The 21,462-nt window shown below is 49.7% G+C and overlaps 1 protein-coding gene across 4 annotated transcripts in view; it reads left to right on the top strand.

The window, feature by feature from the left end:
* Positions 1–21,462, top strand: part of PLEKHG4B (pleckstrin homology and RhoGEF domain containing G4B) — an 84,006-nt gene that overhangs the window by 33,584 nt on the left and 28,960 nt on the right. For all 4 annotated transcript variants that reach the window (XR_015555066.1, XM_087443062.1, XM_087443063.1 and 1 more), the window contains exons 3-6: positions 2,729–3,941; positions 10,179–10,352; positions 10,887–11,010; positions 15,456–15,549. Coding sequence is in view for 3 of the 4 variants with exons in the window: in XM_087443062.1 (XP_087299188.1) it covers positions 2,729–3,941; positions 10,179–10,352; positions 10,887–11,010; positions 15,456–15,549 (1,605 nt within the window). In the remaining variant the exon portion in view is untranslated. The remainder of the gene's footprint in view (positions 1–2,728; positions 3,942–10,178; positions 10,353–10,886; positions 11,011–15,455; positions 15,550–21,462) is intronic.

The following is a 21,462-nucleotide window of genomic DNA, read 5'->3' on the forward strand; positions in this document are numbered from 1 at the left end:
CCATTAAAAACGCACAGAAAGGGCCGGCCCCATGGCTTAGCGGTTAAGTGCGCACGCTCCACTACTGGAGGCCCGGGTTCGGATCCTGGGCGCACACCGACGCACCGCTTCTCTGGCCATGCTGAGGCTGCATCCCACATACAGCAACTAGAAGGATGTGCAACTATGACATAACAACTATCTACTGGGGTTTGGGGGAAAAAAAGGAGGAGGATTGGCAATAGATGTTAGCTCAGAGCCGATCTTCCTCAGCAAAAAGAGGAGGATTAGCATGGATGTTAGCTCAGGGCTGATCTTCCTCACAAAAAAAAAAAAAAAACGCACAGAAAAAATAGTGAAAAGAAGCACATATAAACGTCGACAATTCCGACCTCTGGGGGTTGGTGTTGGGATTATTTTATTCTTTTTTTTTTTCTGGATCCTCCAGTTTGAGCAGAGCACAAGTATTATTTGTAATTAAATGTGGCCACAGGTATGACGGTGCCTGGCGGGTGCTCAGCAAATACTGGCCCCATCTGCACCAGAGGCTGCACTGTGCGTCCCTCCTCACAGGCCCTCAGCTCCCTGAGAGCTGGACAACCCTCCTCCGTTCTGCATCCCATGTGCGAGTGCTCAGGAAGGCAGCAGGAACATGGTTCATGAGACCTTCGCTCCTAAGAACACACCAGTATATTTAAGGTACAGTTTCCAAAGTAAACTCCAGATATATGAAACTATTAAATATTTTTTAAACCTCAACTTTTAGGAAAACTAACAGAAAATAAATGTGAAAGGCAACCTTTAGTAAGATGTCATATTCTAAGTTTTAAGGCAATAAAAGATATCACAAAAAAATCAAGAAATTCAATTTGTATAAAATTTAAACTTCTGTAGAGAGGAAAGGAGTATAACTAAACTATAAAGCAAATAAACTGGGACGAATATGTGCAGCAAGTGGATCCATAACATACAGAAACGTTTGCTAATGGTGAGTGCAAAAAGTATTGTCTGTTAAATTTAAAAAAAAAAAAACCTCACAGCAACTAATAAGGCAAAAATAAGACCACAATTCATAAAATGAGCAAAAATTCATATAGAAAATGTACAGAAAAGAAAACAAGCATCATGAAAAGGGTTGGCTTCACTATCTATCACATAGATGTGAATATTCCACGCTACACATATTAATTTAGCAAAGGATTTAACGTAAAGTTCATGCTGCTAAATCACGGCAGAACTGTTACACGATCCGTCGCTGCTGACACTGCGTCTCTTTTGATGGCAAATTGCTCATATTGTCAAGAATCATAAAATACATTCATAACCTTAAATCCTGTAATCCTAATCCCAGAAATGTATCCTAAAACGATAATTTAAAAGAAGAAGAAACTGTATCATGAAAATTTCCTTGCGTTTATTATTTACAATAGAAGAAGCAGCACTGTAGATTTCTGACAATAGAGGAACAGTTCAATGCAGTCGTGCATCACATAATGACGGGGATGCGTTCTGAGAAATGTGTCGTTAGGCAATTTCATCGTTGCGTGAGCATCATAGAGTGACCTTACACAACCTAGATGGTACAGCCTACTACACACCTAGGCTCTATGGTACTAACCTTATGGGACCCCTGTCGTCTGTGTGGTCCATTGTTGACCAAATGTCGTGATGCAGTGGTAACTGCAGCCATCAAGGTGGTAACTGTGAGAGAGTAACAGAAATGTTTGCTGAGGATGACAGCAAACAAAAATGCCAAATTATATCTACATTATTGTTACAGTTTAGAAAAGTTATATGGATAAGGGAAAGAAAAGCCAAAAATCTCTTGAGATATATTAGAATGAGATTTTTTTCTTTCTTTTTCATTTTCTCTATTATTGTAATATGTTTGTGCAATGAAGTCATTGATGGAGTAGGGAAAAACCAAGTTGCAAAGCAAAAAATACTGAAACTAAACTCGTAGTGTAGAATGTGGTCCCATGTTAGAACGTGTAGCTGCAGCTTCTGACATCTCAGGGGGTCCCACCCTTTGTTCCCCAAACTGCCTGACACTCTCATGCCCTGTGAAGACGCTGCCCACATTTGACTTGTGTCTCATCCATCCTGAAGTCTAAACCTTTTCTAGAGCAAGTTCTTTTCAAAGAAGTGCTTAAGAATTCACCCCATAGTCTACAGCCTGGTTGTAAACTTCATTGACTCCTTCAAATAAGTAGAAAGGATTCTGTTGCATTAGGTCGGAGCTTGCAGCCCATGTTGCTGGTGTCCTGTCCGCATCCCGGGTCCTGTCACTGCACCCCCACCCTGCGACTCCAGAGGCAGGGATCTTCTTGGGGGGCTGCCCATGGGTGCCTGGGAAAGCCAGAAATGAGGTGGCGCTTAGACCAAGGGCTGGCGGAGTCAAGAGTGTAAAAGCCCAGCCCCTTGCCCAGGTGGGGACAGCTCCTAGGAGTAACTCACCCCAGAGTCCCCGTGGGCTCTGGCCGCAGCTGCCTGTGGTGAGTCTGGGCCTGGGTCTCCTCCCTCCCTGTCCTGGGGCCCTCCTCCTACAGCCTCCACAAACAGCTGTAAAAGTGTGTTTTTAACTGACTTCACTGAACCAAAAAGAAACCCCTGTTTTCAGTCCTAGTGATTTGTTTGGTGTTCTGAGGTGCAGGGGGCCCAATCGCTCACCCTCCCCTGATGGATGGAGACCAGGGGCTCTGACAGGCCCATACCGATGGTTGATCTCCTTCCCCCTCTCTTGTCCCAGGCCAGGTACACCGGCCTTGTCTTCTTCCACGAAGGCTGGCCGCTGTGCGTCCACGAGAAGGTGGTGGTGCAGTTGGCATCCCTGCGCGGAGTCAGGCTCAGGCCTGGGGACTTCTACCTTCAGGTCACCTCGGTGAGAAAGCAGTCGGCCAGACTGGTCTTAAAATGCCTCTCCCGTCTCGGAGGAGGCTCAGAAGAAGTCGCTGTCCCTGAAGCCATGTACGGCCGCGTCTTCACAGCAGAGTTCCTGGAATGGCTGAATGGGGAGCGGAACAGTGTCCCCTTGCAAAACTGCTTGCTGACCACAGGCTCGGCCGTCTACCGCACCCCGTGGAGCAACCTCACAGATCCCGTCTTCGTACCCATGACCAGAACTGTCCTGCCCAGTGGCTCCAGCCATCCCGGGCCTGAGCAGCTGCCGCCCCGCAGCACCTTGGAGGTCCTGGCGCCAGCACCAGCCTTGGCCAGCCCTTGTCCCCAGGGGAGCACTCCTTCCAGCACCACCTCGACCCTACCCCCCCACAGTAGGCCTCCTGGCAGTGACCAGCCCTGGCATCTTCCTCACCTGAGAGGATCTGAGTGGGAAAGCTGCAGGGCCAGGTCCGGAAGCTCCGACAGAGGCCTTGTAGGGGTCGGCCCCTCAGACCAGAGCCCATGGGAGCCCCCTGGGAGCCCTGAAGAACCAGGAGGGTGGCTGGACGCCCTGGACAAGAAGGACAGCCCCCAGGCCATCACCTTCCACAGGGACACAGTCAGCCTGAGCTCCAGGAGGCAGCCGCCCAGGGACCAGGCCAGCGTGGAGGCCAGACGCTGGTTCAGGAAGTCCTACATGGAGGCCCTGCGGAACCCCATGCCCCTGGGCTCCAGCTCCGAGGAGTCCCTCCGGGATGAGGCCTGCAGCTCCCAGACCAAGGGGGCCAGGGCAGAGGCTGACCCAACCCAGAAAGAAATCCCCAGCCCCCGGGGAGACCCCCAGGGGATCCCGAGTGAAGAGAGCAGTCCAGGAGCTGCTGGGAGGACCCTTCCCAGGAGGTCTCAGTCCTGGGACAGGTCCCTCAGAAGCTCCCAAAGTGACAGCCAGCGGGCTTCCAACCACTCAGCAAGTGCCAGGCCCTGGGGTCTCTTAGGACGACAAGCTGCGGGGACCAGAAATGCAGGCCCCAGCGGCCCCTCATGTGCCACAGCAGAGAGTCCTGGCTGCAACAAAGAAGAAGGTGAGTGTTCCCTCCTCCTCCCCCACACCCTCCCCTCCCTCTTCCTTCTCCGTAGTCTCTCCCCTCCCCCACCCTCCCCACACACTTCCCTCCCCCAACACCCTCCCCTCTTCCCCATTTTCCCCTCCTTCTCTGCTCTCTGCTCTCCTTTTTTTTTTTTTTTTTTTTTAAAGATTTTATTTATTTTATTTTTTCCCCCCAAAGCCCCAGTGGATAGTTGTGTGTCGTAGCTGCACATCCTTCTAGTTGCTGCATGTGGGACTCGGCCTCAGGATGAACGGAGAAGTGGTGCCTCGATGCGCACCCGGGATCCGAACCCGGGCCGCCAGCATCGCAGCGCGCGCACTTAACCACCAAGCCACAGGGCCGGCCCTCTCTGCTCTCCTTATACTTTCCCCTCCTCCCTCCCTCACTCTTCCCCTCCTCCCTCCCTCACTCTCCCCTCCTCCATACCCTCCCCTCCTCCTCTCCCTTCCCCACACCCTCCCCTCTCTCCTCACCCCTCTTTCTCTCCTCCCTTCTCCCACTCTACTGCCTTGTCACATTTCATCTGGTCAGTTGATTCGGTAGAAGCCTGTCTTCATATCTATATCGACTGTTGAAAATAAGGCTCACATGTGTTCATTTCCTGTGTCTGCCACAACCAAGTACCACAGATATGGTGGCTTAGAACAACATAAATTTATTCTCTCACAGTGCTGGAGGCCAGAAGTCTGACATCAAGGTGCCCCAGGATCTAGAGGAGGGTCCTTCCTGCCTCTTCCAGCTGCTGGGGCTCCAGGCATCCTTGGGCTTGTGTCCACAGCCGTTGCTCTTCTCCCTATGTCTCTGTGCCTCAGACCTCCTCTCCTTTCTCTTATAAGGACACCTATTATTGGATTTAGGGCCCACCCTAAACTTCACTTATTCATGTCTGCAAAGATCCTTTCCAAATAAGGTCACATTCACAGGATCTGGGAGTGGACACATCCTTTTTGGAGTGTCAACTTTAAAATAATATAGCCAGTTATTTTACCAGCAAAATGAGTTTATTCGGGAATGGCAAAAGAATTGCATTTCAGGACATGCCAGCTATGGCGAACCACAGGCAAGTCCAGAGAACAGACGAAGGGAGCTTGCTTCTACAGAGAAAAAGGGGGAATTGGGAGGGGCTGTTCTAAATGAAAGCCCATTGGAGGAGAATAAGAATTCAAGATGGTGATGGCTTCTCATTGGCTGAGCTGTGGCATTTTCCATTGGCTGGGCTTATTGCCAGGCAAGAAGAAAATCTTCCTTCCTCCTGCTAGAGCAGTAAAGCGGTAGGCAACTTTCTGTTGGAGGTGCAAAGTACCTCTCTTCCTGTTTGGGGTAATTGATGAGTGATAGGGTATGAGAGCTCTCTCTACAGCCCTTCCCAACTTCAACATCAGCTGAGGTTTCCTTTATTAATTTTCGCAGAGGTAACCATTCACCCCACCACATTGCATTAATACTCCTTTCATATAGGTAAATCAGGTGTAATGTTCATTTTTAAATAGAACTAGGTCGGTGATTTTATGCTCCTTAGTTGCAGACACACATCTTGAAGGACCTCATTAAGTTACTGAACTATTCCCTGTGGCATTCCTAAGTACAGGGATTATCTCTTTTCCATATAGCTCTAGAGGGAAATGTGATTATTTAAAGGAGTGTTTGCAGGGCATAAAGAAAGAGAAGGAAAGAATGACAACATATTTCTTAAGTCAAATATTTCAACTATTTCGCTTTTTTTTAATAAAAAAATGTTCTGTGAAGAGCAAGAACAATGGCTTTGGAAAGAAGTGAAAAGTGTGAAAGTGCTGTAGGCCTCGGAAAGCAGGTTTAGCCCAGCAACCCGACACAATACAGTAACGGAGCCTAAGCTCTCCTCTCTGCCGTTTCCTCACCTGCAAGACGGCAACACCAGCCTGCCCACCTGGCCCAACAAGGGGCTCCAACGGGGACAGCAGCCAGGGCTCTTGGAGACCCAGACAATTGCTCGCAGCTCTGGATGGGCCTGCCCGCAGCACACTGCAAAGGACGCTCACCCAAAATTAAGTTGTCTGCTCCTGCTTGAAATTCTGACAGAATTCGGATGGCGTGGAACACATGCTGCACTTACTACAAAGCGTTTTATAATAAAATTATTTACTGAGGGTTAACACTCTTTAAAGACATTCTGTTGCCTCACTGCAGTTCAGCTAAAATTAAAATAAAGCAATAACTCCCCGGCCATTGTTTCTAGGTCCTAAACTTTTCTTTATGTCCATTTCCTTTCCTGTTTGTTTTGGGCAGAAAACACACACAATTCTTACACACATAGACTGGATGACAATGAAAACTCAAGTCTGCAGCTAATCCATGTCTAGCAGATAGAGCCTATGTCTTCACCTCGTGTCAGGATAAAATACAATCAAGTAAATTTCTCTCCATGGAGAAATGCTGGCTGTGCAAACGCCATCCGTGGACATTCAGGCGCAGCGTCACTGGACAACGTTGTAGCACAGGGTGGTAGATGTTGACGGCAACCAGACAAGATCTGACAATCATGAAGGTGGCAGGTTTAGTTCAAACAAACTGGTGCTGTCAAGTGGAAGCTGGGCCATGGCCGTGGCTCCCTATGTGCATCTGGGAAGACCCAAGGTCTCGTCATCAGAGATGCTGTATTCTCAAGTGATCGTTTGTCTTGGGCCCCAGTGGGCTTTGCCTACTCGGTATCCAGAAATTACACGTCAGAGAACACTGAGGGTTGTCGGGGGGAAGTCTCTTCCCCTGGAGGTGAGAGGAGTTTACTTCCTGGGGAGAGCGCCTCTTCCCTTCTTACTCCACCTCGTCTCCCTCTGCGGTGATCATGCAGAACCCGCCTGTGCAATGTCTCATGTCACAGGAGGAAGGAAGACACTGTGAATAAGCAGACGCTGCTTCCACCTGTGAAGAGGTGGGCAGAAGAGCCGGAACGATTGATTACCCAACCAATGACCAGTGGGTCACTGATACAGGCGCTTGCCTTCAGTCACTGCTGCCTGGCAACACACACCTGTCCCTGGAGTCGACAGTTTGTGGTGTGGTCCCAGACCCCATGTGTTCATTAATGCAGGAAAACGCCTCAGCTGGAGCCTCTTGCTGACACCTAAGTTGAAAAAGTAACATTTAGCACACTCATTCTTCTACAGTGACAAGTGCAGTTTGCTCCTCCTGTTCCAGCTTGTTCCTCCTGTTCCAGCTGCTCCTCCTGTTCCAGCTGCTCCTCCTGTTCCAGCTGCTCCTCCTCTGTTCCGTCTTGCTCCAGTTCCTGAGACTTTGCTTTGTCTCTTCTTTGAACATAAAATTAACCTAATTTCAAAACTATAAACATAACTTTTCAGAATTCATTTCAAGAATATCATGCTCAAATCATTCACCATTCATTCAACCACTAGCAACCAAGCAGCTATTTCTTAGTTAGCCACATGAGGATGCTACTTTTATTCCTGGCCATTTTAATATTGTAGCCCCCAGGACCTCGGACTCCTCCTCTCACTGTTCCATGGTCTGCAGGCTAAATTCAGGAAAAGCCCACATGAATGACCTACTCATCTAGGAAGATGTCTAATGAGAAAAGTCCCACGTGAATGTTATGTTTGTTCCCCCTTCCATGTGAGAAAGCTTGGGGTTCGCTGCAGAATTGGAATATTTGGGAGCCCAAGGATTTTACCAATAGCTGGTGATGTGTTCTAAAAAATATATGAACATTCATGAAAAAAAATTTATTCTTAACGATACTGTGTGATTGGAGCTCATCAACTGGTGAAGGGGTAGACAGAATGGGGTCCATCCTACAATGGAAAGAAATGAAGCTCTGACACAGGCAATGTCATGGGTGAACCTCAAAAACAATTATGCTGAGTGAAAGAAGCCAGACAAGAGACCACATAGTGTTTGGTGGAAATGGTACAGAAATGGTACAGAAAGCAGACAAGTGGTTGCCTGGGGCTGGGGTGGGAGTGGAGACTCACTGTAAAGGGGCATGAGGGGTCTTTTTGGAGGGATAAAAATGTTCTAAGACTGATTTGTGGTGATAGCTGCACCACTTGGTAAGGTCAGTAAAAACCTCTGAATTGTCCACTTGAAATGGGCAAATTTTATGATATGTGTTAACTTGAAAAGCAAATTTAGCAGTTATTTTACCCTCCAAACGAGTTTATTCAGGAATAACCAAAAGAATTGCAATTTCAGATGTGCACACTATGGCAAACCATAGGCCAATCCAGAAAACAAAGGAGGGGAGCTGCTTTTACAGAGAAAAATGGGGGGGAGGGGGCAAGTAGAGGTTGTTCTAAGTGAAAGTCCACTGGGGGAAAGCAACAGTTCAGGGTGGCAACAGCTTCTCATTGGCTGAGCTGTGTTGTTTCTCATTGGCTGAGCTGCAGTGTTTCTCATTGGCTGAGCTGCAGAGGCTTCTCATTGGCTGAGCTGGGGTGTTTCTCATTGGCTGAGCTGCAGAGGCTTCTCATTGGCTGAGCTGGGGTGTTTCTCATTGGCTGAGCTGCAGAGGCTTCTCATTGGCTGAGTTGCAGTGTGTCTGGTTGGCTGGGCTGTTGCTGGGTGGGAGAGAAATCTTCCTTCAGTAGTAAAGTAGCTGTACTTCTTGTCAGAGAAGCAAGGAATGATAGGGCACGAGAGCTCCCCCTGCAGGGGGAGAGCTTCCCCGCTCCAACTTAGTTAAGGTTTCTTTTATTAATTTCCACGTATGTAAAATATACCTCAATAAAGTTGTTTTTTATTTTTAAAATGCTGTGGACCTTTCTGGCCCAGCTAAAATGAGAAATCTGTAAACAAAGTTATAAGATGTTAGCGCTGAAAGAAGTTAAGGCAGAGGCTTACGGACAGGGAAGCAAAACCTGGATTGGCTCACGGTGCCCACTAGGTCTCAGGTTCCAGCGCCTGCAGGCCAGCTCTGGCCAAGCCTGTCCCTCCTACTGCAGGGGCAGCGCAGGCCTCGGGGGATGCAAGGCTGGGATGATGGACCTGCTTGCTCTGTCTGTGGTGTGTCTCATCCCCTGTGAAGTGCAGTGTGAGAACAGCACTGAGTAGTGAGCCCACAACGCGGGGCCACTGCCATCCCCTTCAAGGTGATGCTCAAGGGCGAGGCCCCCCCGCTGGCATGATGCTCGAGGGCAAGGCCCCCCTCCTCTGGGGTGGTGCACGAGGGCGAGGCCCCCCTCCTCTGGGGTGATGCACAAGGGTGAGTTACCCCTCCTCTGGGGTGATGCACAAGGGCGAGGTACCCCTCCTCTGGGGTGGTGCCCAAGGGCGAGGCCCTCCTCCTCTGGGGTGATGCATGAGGGCGAGGCTCCCCTCCTCTGGGGTGGTGCACGAGGGCGAGCTCCCCCCTCCTCTGGGGTGGTGCCTGAGGGCAAGGCCCTCCTCGTCTGGGGTGACGCACAAGGGCGAGGCCCCCCACCTCTGGGATGGTGCACGAGAGCAAGGCCCCCCTCCTCTTGGGTGATGCTCGAGGGTTAGGTACCCCCTTCTCTGGGGTGATGCAGGAGTGTAAGCCCCCTTTCCTGGTGTGATGTATGAGGGCGAGGACCCCCCCACTCTCACTATGATAATGCTTGCCCCTCGGATGCTTTCACCCCCCATGGATATATTTTACAACAGTCTTTGGGAAATCTGTATTAGAAAATAAATTAGGATGACATCATTCAGTATAAAAATGTTTCCTGGGGCCGGCCCGGTAGCGTAGTGGTTAACTACGTTCACTCCGCTTCAGCAGCCCAGGGTTCGCAGTTTTGGATCCTGGGCGCGCACCGACGCACTGCTTGTCAAACCATGCTGTAACAGCGTCCCATATAAAGTGGAGGAGGATGGGCACAGATGTTAGCCCAGGGCCAATCTTCCTCAGCAAAAATGAGGAGGATTGGCATCCGATGTTAGCTCAGGGTTGATCTTCCTCACAAAAACAAATAAATAAAGAAAAGAAAATAAATAAGATGTTTATCCCTGAGGTGTCTTAGGTAGTGAGCACTCTTGCGGAAACTGAAATATTCCATTTTTACATGTTTATTTATGCCCTACTTCTTAGGAACACGCCTGTCCTGTATGGTGTGGCACTCTTACATTTCACACCAGAAATGGGACAAGTTCTCATGGAACCCCACTATTTTCTCACATGATTTTCTCCTTGCATTTGTGGCAAGCTGAGCAGCCACCTCTAAACCAGAGGAATACTTCATCTTTGACCTTTCTGTTGTCCAGCCAGTGTATACACCAATGGCAGCAGCTTCCAGGGACAAGATGTGCTTGCTGAGCTGCTGTGCACCGAGGGTGAAGGACGGCTGCCTGGCATAGGAGACTCGCCCAACCGGGTGCCTGGGCAGGTGCTGGAAATCAACCAGGAGCTGCTGCAGTCCGGGGTCGTCACCCTCCCAGGTGAGCATGGCTGTCTTGCTCTGTTCTGGCTGCTATAACAAAATACCACAGACGGGGTAGCTTATAAACAACAGAAACTTATTTCCCACAGTTCTGGAGGCTGGACGTCCAAGATCAAGGTGCTGGCAAGGTTGGGTTTTGGTGAGGGCCCACTTCCTGGTTCATAGTTGGCACTTTCTCCCTGTGTCCTTAGGTGGTAGAAAGGGCAAGGGAGCTCTGTGGGGTCTCTTTTATAAAGGCACTAATCCCACTCATGATGGCTCCACCCTCATGACCTAAACACCTGCCAAAGGCCCCACCTCCTAATACCATCAAATCAGACATTAGGATTTCAACTATGATTTTGAGGGGAACACAAACATTCAGACCTTATCAATGGCCATCACCTGCCAGGTGAGCAGCAGGCTCTCCTCTCCTGGAAAATCTCACATCTAGGCCATCAGTTTGCAGACCCTAGCTTGGTATTTCTCAAGCTTGAAGCCACATGTGTCCCCATTGGGGCAGCCCCCTTTCACACTCCCTCTGTTTCTGCAGGGACCCGAGACCGCCAGGGAAGAGCAGTGGCACAGGTCTGCCTGAGGGGCCCACTGTGGTCCAGCAAACACACCTCCAGTGCCGAGCTGATCTGCCTGCTGAAGTACCTCCATGGCATCCCCAGGTGGGACTGAGCCAGGTTCCCACCTTTCAGACCCCTTTGGGGATAAACCCCGGTGAGCGTGTGTCCTTACATGGGGCTTTCCATCTGTAACTTCAGGAGGCCCCTGGTAACGTGGGCAGCAGACTCCCACCTGCCCCTTGGGCTTTTGCTGTCTGGCCCCTCAATGCTGCCAGCCTCATGTGACACCTCTCCCCTCTTTCCCAGATCCTCGGCTGTCCCCCACACACTGCTCCCCTCCCACTCAGCCTCACCTCTCCCCTCTGAATCAAGGCTCTGCCACGTACTATAGCCCTGAATTCTGTGCTGCTCTGCATTGTTCAATACTTGCTCTAAGCATTCTTTATCTACATGTTTTATACTCCACCTCTTTCTAAAAAAGATTTGAAGTGGCCCTGGATAAAGACATGAACTGACATAAACAGAATATTTAGAACGAACTGGTGAACAAATCATACAAATGAGTGGTACCTGGAACCAGGAACCAGGGAAGACCGACTCGTGCTAAGCCTTATGTTCAGCCAGGCGGTGCCACATGCCAGGAAGAAAGAAAGCATGCCAGCTCCTCAAGAGAGCTGGCACATCTTTCCTGTTATGGAATTCTAGGAGGACCACGCCTCCTCAATCCTGCATAAGGACAATGGTGTGGAGCAGGTCTGATCAGGAAGCAGATGTGGCCTTCTCCAGGGCTGTGGTTTTGGGTGTCTCTGTGGACCAAGGACGGAGATGAGAAAGCCAGAGTCAAGGATGGTTAAAGTGCGTTATTTAGGGCCCCTCAGTCCCATCAGATGCAGACACACTTTGGACGGCTCTCATGGCCACCAGACCAAGAGTCCCCCACGGTGCTGGGTGGATGGAGCTCCCAGGGGAGGCAACATCACCCAACGGACAAGCTCAGTCCTCAGGTGTAGGCAGTAAAACTAGTGCCCTGCAGAGGACTGGGAACCTCACTCTGGGAAAGGAGTTAGGGAGAATACTTTAATTCTTTTTCTGCCTAAATGTTCCTGCAGTGATTCTACGTATCCAGAGTGAGATTCCCTGTCCTCTGCAGGGCACTAGTTTTACTGCCTTCGGATGAGCCTGGGATTTCAAACTTATCCTTCAGCACAGAATTCAAAATATAATGAAACTACTCTGAAAAAAAGTAGGGATTCATCCCCATATTAGTTTATACCTTGTAAACCTCAGTTAAACACCTTCAAAGCCCTAGGATAATGATATTTTCTATTTAGCAAAAGCTTTCTTCTACGGGAGCCTCCAGAATTAGTTCGGGCAGTGATAGAGAGTGACCCTGATTGACAAGGGCGATCGCCTCCTACGCTTTTTGGAGTGTACGCCTTTCCACACGCTTAGCCTCGTTCAGCTGGCGAGCTGTGTGCTGTGTTCTCCATTTGCAATAAAACGCCTGAGAGGAGAGGGTTAGGTGACTTGTGGGGTCGTCAGGGCCAGGAGTTGAGCCTGGATCGTCAGCCCCTTCTGCTTGTTCAGCTCTGCCACAGCAAATTCAGACAGCCCAACTCTCCTCACCAGAGACGGCATCTTCCCCAGCTCACGAAGCTCTGGGAGAAAGCCAGAGTTCCTAAAGCACTTAGGGGAATGCACTCTGGAGCCTCATGGTCTGGCTGATTATTTCCCCACCAGCATTGTAATTTTCTTAGCATCTGATTGACTGTTGCACCTTGAGAAGTGAAAATCTGCCCACCCTGTGGGATGTGACACATGCCTTCAGATGTTGGAATGAGGTACCTGAGATGTCAGCATTGTTAGGAAAAGCGTCCAGCAGTCTTGTTATCAGTTACTGCAGGTGTGTTACAAGGAGCCAGGTATTCCTGTGAGTGTGCCTTGTACGTGGACTACCATCCAACTCTTAGATATACAGAATCTCAAAATTAGAAAGGATCTTGGCTGTCATCCATTCAACCTCCTGTGCAATGCAGGAATCCATCCACCCACCCACCTTCTTACCCGTCCACCATCCATCCAGCCAACATCATTCAACCACCCATCCATCCATCTATCCATCCATCTGTGCCTCTATCCATCCACCATCCATCAATCCACACACCCACCCATCCATTACTCCATCCATCCATCCATCCACCTATCCATCCATCTATCCAACACTTACCTGAGAACACAAAAGAGAACAGCATATGGTTCCTGCCCTCAAGGAGACATATATGTGAACCCAAATCATCGCTGCTCCTAGCATAAAACAAGTCCACAGTGCTGGAAAGGAGCTGAGTCTCAGCCGGGACAGTGACTTCCCGCCCGTGCTCTGTGTCCTGGAGGAGGGTGAATGTTTGCAGACAGGAAGAGAAGGACTTTCTAGGTAGAAAGAAGAGCACACGCAAAGCCCCAGAGCAGTCGCTCACTTTCTGAGTCCAGAGGGGGCCCTGACAACAGGCAGGAGAGTGAGGACGAGAGACACTGTGAAGGCAGTGGGTCCCCTGGGCCAGAACACCACGCTGACCTCAGGGGATGGAGAGGTCAGTGTGGTGGCAGGAAGATAGAAGAGAGGATTCCACAGACATGCAGACCTGGGATGCCAAGGGCAGGTCTGCACAGTGGCCTGGTGTGGACCAGGGACCCCGAGGGTGCCAGATTGGGGGAGCTTGGAGGCTGCCTGCACACAGGAGTGAGGCAGGAAGCAGAGGAGTTACGTGAGCAGCTCCATCCCTCACAGGCAGTAGTGGAAGGAAGCAAGTTTGTTCTGGGGGTTCTGGCTGAGTAGCCTGAGGCATCATAAGCCGCTCCAGACAGGAGCACGTGTCTCCCTTCCAATCCTGTGCCCACATGAATGCAGGAATGAATGACTGGATCCCTCTCAGCCTGCCCAGGACCAGGGTCCAGCAGCATCTGAACTCTGGACACAGTCCCCAGGAAGGGCTGGGTTGTTCACTCAGCAGCTGTCCCCTTCAGCAAAGCTGCCAAGTGGAGGAGATTGAGGAGGGGAACATGTGGGTCTGGACAACGGCCGCCTCCAGGGCTCACTTCCTGCGCCAAGACAAGCCCATATGGCAGCGAGACCAGGTCCGGCCTCTGAGGCTGCTGGCCGGAAGCATACCCTGAGACACAGGTCCAGGGGCCTCAGTAGACTTCATGGGTGAAGACAAACCCCGTGGGGAAGGGCGTCCGGGAAGGGAGGCCCACGATCCAGCCATCCTCACTGGAGGCCACCGGGCCTGATCTCCAGGAAGCACCGGCACCAGGGAGGACACAGGACCCTCTGGGGAGGTGGGGTGCCGTGCCCGGCTCCTGACAGCACCACCCAGGACTGCTCCCAGGGCTGTAGACTCCACCGCGCTTCTAGCCACACGTGCGGCAAACAAGGTTCCCCAGCAGAGAAGGCCCTGGAGCAGAGATATCGGGCTCTGGGCTCCCCCTAGAGTGGGAGGGAGGGGAGACGGGGTGCCAGCATCTGCCTGCTTCCCCCAACCTGGTCTTTTCTGAACAGCCAGGTGTGTCCAACTTAGATCCTAGAACACCACATCTGTCCTCAACACATTGGTCTCCCCCAAGAAACACATTCTTTTAAAAAATATTCTTTAGCAATTATACCCCAAACTGAACACACCCTGACTATGGGGGCAAACAGGGACGCACTCGCCCTTTGGCCAGGACAGGGCACTAACACAACGTGTGGTTCCACCACTTTGTGTGAGCCAGTCAGCACATCACTGGCTCGTTGTGAGTGCTGTGTCCATTTTGAGATCGGCATCCAAAGGTACCACGTAATTAGGATATTAGTTAATCCTGGAAGTTAGAGTTGAAGAAGTTCCCCAAGGAACATGAAAGCTTTTGAAGAAAGAATATATCAACTCGCTCTTGCCTATTATTTTTTCCTATAAAATTTAGAACTGAAGCTTCCAGTCACAATCACAATAGAGACAACACTTTTCAATGGAGGTTTTCAAAAAATGGGAGTTTTAGTCTGGAGGATGTCTGCAGTCCTACCTGAGCTCTGGATAACCCTGATGACCTGACTGACTGTCCCGAGCGTCAGTCTTGAGAATGGGCTGTCCCTGTCTGGTTCCTATCCACCCCCAGAGGGGAAGTCTGTGTCCATATCAAAGCCCAGATGAACGAGTACAGGAAAGCTCTGGAGCCTTTGCCACCTTGGCGGGTGGTGAAGGCCCCTTCCATCCACTCGGAGCCTGCACACATCTGCAGCGTCCATGGGGTAGGAGAGCAAGTGACTGCAGCCCTGGACGCTGTCCGGCATGGCTGGTCCATCAGTGAGCCCTAATTGAGGGACTGCTCTCCGACTGATAAGCAGCTTGATTCCTCAGGAAGCAGAAAGTTGATGTGTGTGTAAAGTCGAGAATCCCGAACTTCCAGAACCAGGAGGACCTGGCTGAGGACGTGTCTCATTTGGAGATGGAGAAACTTGTTCTGAAAGAGGTATAACCTGCAGTGGTTAACACCATCTGTCTTTCTCTCTCCAGGAAGGAGGTGCGGGACCTGGGGCTGGTCATCCTGGTGGACGCACGCAAGAGTCCGGCTGCCCCTGCTCTCTCCCAGGCCTTGACAGCACTGCAGGTGAGTCGGGGTCACTCTTGTCCTCGGGGCGCCCGAGCATCTCACAGCCGCGTGGGCTGTGAGGGGCCCCCTCATGCCCCAGGAGCAGCTGATTGCAGCTGCCACCACTCACCCTCAGCTTGAATCCCGGCCTGGGTGAGGGCCTGAGCTTAGAAGTGGAAAGGAGCACAGCAAAGAGCCCCCTCCTGCGTCCATCGGATGGTGAACTCTCTCTGGGTCAGGCACAGTCATTGGGAAGGACTGTCCCGCAGCCCCTAGGTCATCGATGCAAACCTTAAAAGCAGAGCCAGCCAGGGTCAGCCCGTGCAGGCGTTCTGGTCTCAGGGTCTGTCTCAGCAGGAATGAGGACCCCTTCCCTTCACAGCACGTCCATATCTAACATCTGACTCAATCGGGGTGCAGGGGTATCAACATCACCCTCCCAGATGGGGGCAGAACCTTGGAGGGGCGGCCACTGCTCGCTGTCAGGAGCAGAGCCCAGGATTCCAAGAGGCCTCTGGGATGGGGTCAAGGGAAATTGTCTGCCAGGCTTGTGGTTGCCCTAGGAAGACCTGATCCTGGATTCTGGGTCTTGAGTAAAATCCAGAGGGAAATGAGGAGTCCCTGGAATGGGGAGAAGGCCCCCCTGGGATGTTCCCAGGACCCAGTACCAGACGGGAGCCTGAGAATGTGAGTCTCCCTCAGATGTGTGTATACAGGGCCCCCATGTGCCGAGCGCTGTGCTGGGTCTGGGGTCTCAGAGGCCCCGGAAGCCTCTCCTGCTGCCCCCCATCCCTGAGCTAAAATCCTCCCCTCTATTCTGTCTCTGCTGAAGTGCAGGCACGGGTCGCCGTTCTCACCCAGCTTCTTAAGTTTTGGGACGCCAAATGGAGGCTCTTTCAAGGGAAGACTCAGTAAGGTTGGGCGTATCTGAACGCAAGTGTTCCTGATCCTGAGAGCAGAGTCTGGGGAAAGCAAAGTGGAGCCCACGTGGGGCGGGGGCTGGGGGCACCAGGCCGAGAGACTTGGGGAGATTATGAAACCTCCAGGCAGGAGACAGGAGGCCAGGCAGTGGGATGGAGAGAAGGCTGGGTTGGCAGGAGCAGGAAGGCAAGTTAGGGTGCCTGGGCAGTGATGCTGCTCCTCGGCCGACACAGGAATAAAAGGCACGGAGCAGGTTCCGGCGGAGGAAACGAGCCCACACAGAGGCTACTGGCTCACACCTCACTAGTGAGGTCTGCCTTTCAGAGGGATAAACACGCTTATTCTTAGCTTCCACCAAAAAACGTTCACACTGCGTTCATTTAAAGCCCAAGTTTGCTCCACTAACACAGAGGAACAGGTTTGACTTGCCAAAATTCAGTTTCCATAAAATATCTCAGAAGCACATACAGTCACCCTTGGTGTCCACAGGATTCAACCAGCCACGGGTAGAAAGTCCTGTGATGGTTGGGTCTATACTGAACACATACAGACTTTTTCTTGTTGTCATTATTCCCTGAACAATACAGTATAACAACTATTTACATAGCATTTACATTGTATTAGGTATTATAAATAATCTAGAGATGATTTAAGGTACACGAGAGGATGTGTGCAGGTTAGATGCAAATACTACACCATTTTATATAAGGGACTTGAGCATCCATGGATTTTGTTATCCAAAATTGGGCCCTGGAACCAGTCCCCCCACATAGGGAGAGACGACTGTAAATTCCTTATTTGCTCATATCCCCTGCTCTCAGCCAGCTGTTGGGCTCAAAAATCAGAAACCAGGATGTCATCCAGGTTTTATGTTCATATTCTGCTCAAGGCTTGGAAATTCCTTTAAGATTTTAGTCTTTCTTAATTGTATGTAATTTTAAATAACAGTAAAGATTGAGAAATTGCCCAGCTGGAAGTTTTTTAAGAAAATAGGTAGTTGGCTACTTTTCAGAAAGACTTTGAGGGAAGGTCTGTTCAAAGATGGACCAGAGTGTCAGGGACCCCCAAGATTTCCTCAGAGTCCTGTGATTTTGCTAAAAGAGGATTTTTACTCTGAACTTCCTGGTTGGTTGTAATCAGACTGGCAAGAAGATGGCGTCTGTTTATATTTCAGAAATGCGTTTCTCCAGGAGCCTCCGATCAGCAACATCGATCAGCACCCACATAAATAGCAACTTGTAAAACCAGGAGAGAAAAACAACTTTTCTTTGTTTTTGTCTCCAAAACCAAACTAAAATGTCACCATTGATGAAATTATTTTGAAAAATTTAACCATAAGTTTTGATCAAAATCCTAGAAACCCTCTCATCTGCTTCAGCAGCTTGTTCGAAAAAACTGTACAGTCATGTTACAGATCTCTGAGAGCTGCCAAACCCACCTGCGTGTGAGCACCTTCAGACCCCTTCAGATCCCAGGAAGCCCATGGAGCCGGGCACCGAGCCTGGACCTGGCATCACCGAGCACACCCACGATGTGTGCTGGACTTGAGACGCCATCAGGTTCGGGTGCCCACGGTCCTCAGGCGCAGGGCATTTTGGAACGTCTCTCCTGGCCAGTGGTGACCTTGTGGGAAGACTTGATGAGCCTCAGAGGCCCAAACGGAGGCAGCAGCTCACGGCCCACCGATGGAAGCCCGTCTGGAGGGCCCTGCCTGTCTCTCCCCCTCACGGGGACCCCGCCCCTGACACTCACCCTTGTTGGCAGCAGCCCCGCCCTCCTTGGTCAGTGCTGCAGCCCCTCGAGGGCGGTGGGAGCCCCTGCCAAGGCGCCCACACAGGCCATGCCTAGCTCCCACTGTGCAGCCGGTCCCCACGGGCCGCAGAGCCCTCCCCTCTGGTCTCCCTCTGTCTCCTCAGTTTATCCCTCCCCCTCTCACCCTTGGTCCCCCATCGCCTCTGTGTTTCTTCCACCTTTGAGCCCCCGGGTGGTGGTTGGGGGCGTGTGGGGGGACCGTTCCAGTTCTTAAGCCCCATCTGGTGAGCCCGCTGCCCCCTTGCCAGCCCTGCTCATTAGCCCTTAAATCAGAGTCACTCCTTAAATCATTAGCTGCCCTGGAAAAAGTTCTGATGAGCAGAGTTTGACATTTTTTTTCACTGGAAGCCTGGAAATCTGGCAACTTGCTGCAGGACCCAGGACAGCACCATCCCCAGAGAGCAGGTGGGCCCCTTTCACGACCATAAAGGGCTCAGAGAACTGTCATTCTCAGACCAGTGCTGAGAGAGGAGGTGCAGCTCTAGTGCGGGAACGTGGGCAGAAGCCCAGGCAAGAGCAAGTAAGGCCCAGAACCATGTGTGTGACTGGCATGCTAGGGACCAACATTAGCACCCTCCTTCCCTGGAGACGTCCCTGACTCGCCCAGCGTGGCACTGGCCTTGTGGGAATTTATCTGGGTACCAGTAAGAAAGCTGTGCCTGCGGGCCCTGTGGGTACTCTCTCTGCTCTGTAGCATATGCGCGTTGCATGCAGGACTAGGAACAAAGCAGGGCCGTGCAACCAGGAGGACGCTGATGCACGTCTGGGTGCTCCTGGGGCGCTTACGAAGGCAGAGTTAAGGGTCCTGCCTTCAATAGAGAGGAGAGTCGACACTTCCCCACTGCGCGAGAGGCCCAGGAAGGCCCCACCCGTGGGCCCAGAGCCCGTCAGTTGTCTTCTGAGTTCTGGGCGGATTGGACAAAACCAGCCCAGAACCACTGATCTCACCACTGGCGGACTTTCCTTGTAACAACATCCCTCCTCAGCATTTCTCTGTTCAGACTTCCCTTAAATCCTTTGCCACTCGGGTCCCACGGGGGAGACTGAGCCCTGAGTAAGATGCTCCCCCTCCGCCCACCCACACATCTCCCAAAGCAGAAGCTGGGAGGGGGAACGTCTGCAACGCCTTTGACTTTTTATCAAGAGAGAGTCTTCTGAGGAGCCTCATGGCAGCATTTGCGAGAGGAGTCCAGTTCTGTTCCTTGGTCTGACGTAACCATCCCACGATGCTGGGCTCACACCACCCTGAGGCCTCGAGGCTTCGAGTCCTGGGGGCACAGGCCTCACCGAGAAAGCTGCGCCCTGCAGTCCTGCCTTTGGCTGGGCCAACAGCAAGGTCTGTGGTCCAAGGGAGAGGAGTGAAGATGAGCTGCAATTTAAGGGTCATGCTTCCATTTTCAATTTCGTTTCTGAGGAATATACAAAAGTAGTTAAATTTTTTCACAGAGGGCAGAAAAACACAACTCTTTTTCTTAACTGTTTTCACTTATCTGAGAATCAATATTAATTTCCTCTGCAATAGTAACAAACCTTAACAGTAAAAATGCACTCAAATAGGAATATATGAGAAATATAAAACACTTTGCAAAACTGTTTGTAGTTTTAATACATGATAACTCAAAATTTTAGCTAAAAGAAATAGAATACAGTTCTAAAATGGGAAAGCAAGATAGTTTTTTTCTATGGCTTATTTGTTCAACAAGTATTTATGGAATGTCATCCACAAGAAGCCACTCAACAAAAATATAAGTTTATAAGATGAATTTAATATGGATAAGAGGTCATCAGTTAGTTCTGATGCCCATCCAGTAAGTTCATTTCAAAATAGGGGACTAGAGAAAAGCCTAAAATCTGTTTATCACTACAAGAAACTGTTAAAATGTAAACCTTTAAGGAATATGAATGAAGAGGCACTGTGTAAATAAAAGGATTTTATTGCTGAACGATCTGGCCTCAATATAATCTAGCAAACAAAAACACCAAGGAGATTTGATTAAAGTCATAAACATATCAAAAAATAAGATTTTTTCAACCAATAGGGTTGGAACACTTGGACATCTGTATGCAAAAGAAAAGGAAAAAAAGAGAAATCCTCCACACATACCTCATGCTATATGCAAAAATTAACTAAAAATGGATTGTAGACCTACAGGTAAAATCTAAAACTACAAAGCCACCAGAAGAAAACATAGGAGAAAATCTTCATGACCTTGGTTTAGGCAAAGATTTCTTAGCTATGATAATCCATAAAAGAAAAAAATGATAAATTGGACTTCATCAAAATTAAAAACTTCTCCTCGGAAGACACTGTTACTAAAATGAAAATACAAGCCACTGACTGAGAAAATGTTTGCAAAACACACATCTGATGAAGGACTTGTATCCAGAATATATAAAGTCTAAAAACTCAATAATAAGAAAACAAACAACCCAATAAAATATGGGCAAAAGATTTGAACACACTTCACCAAAGAAGATGTATGAATGGCAAATAAGCACATAAAAATATATTCAACATCATTAGTCAAAGGAGAGATGCAACTTAAAACCAAAATGAGATACACACACACACAACAAAACCCAACAATAACAAGTGCTTGGTATTGCTCGTGCAGGTGCAAAAGGGCCACTCTGGAAAACCAGCTGTTTCTTCAGAAGTTAAACATACACTTATCATAGGGCCCAGCAATCCCACTGCTAGACATTTACCCAAAAGAAATGAAAACTTAGGTTCACACAGTGTTTGTAGTGGCTTCATTTATGCTTGCCAAAAACTGGAAACAAACCAAATGTCCTTCAACTGGTGAATGGATGAACAGACCGTGATACCTGCATGCAGTGGAATACTACCGAGCAAAGAAAAGGAATGAACTACAGATATTAACAGCAACATGGATGACCTTCAAATGTACTACACTAAGTGAAAGACGCCAATACTATCTGAGTCCATTTATATGACATCTGGAAAAGGCAAATTTATTGAGAAACAACACAGATCAATGGTTGCCAGGGCCTGGGGGGCTTGACTGCAAAGGAGATGAGGGAATTTGGGGGATGCAAAGCTCTTCTATGTCTTGGTTGTGGTGATGGTTACATGACTATAAGTTGTGTCAAAACTTAGGGAACCATACACTAAAAAGGGTAAATTTTACTATATGTAAATTATAACCAATAAACCTGATTACAATTAAAATTCAT

Source organism: Ceratotherium simum, chromosome 18, assembly GCF_057802395.1.
Source record: "Ceratotherium simum simum isolate JZ-2026a chromosome 18, ASM5780239v1, whole genome shotgun sequence".
In the NCBI taxonomy this organism is placed as follows: domain Eukaryota; kingdom Metazoa; phylum Chordata; class Mammalia; order Perissodactyla; family Rhinocerotidae; genus Ceratotherium; species Ceratotherium simum.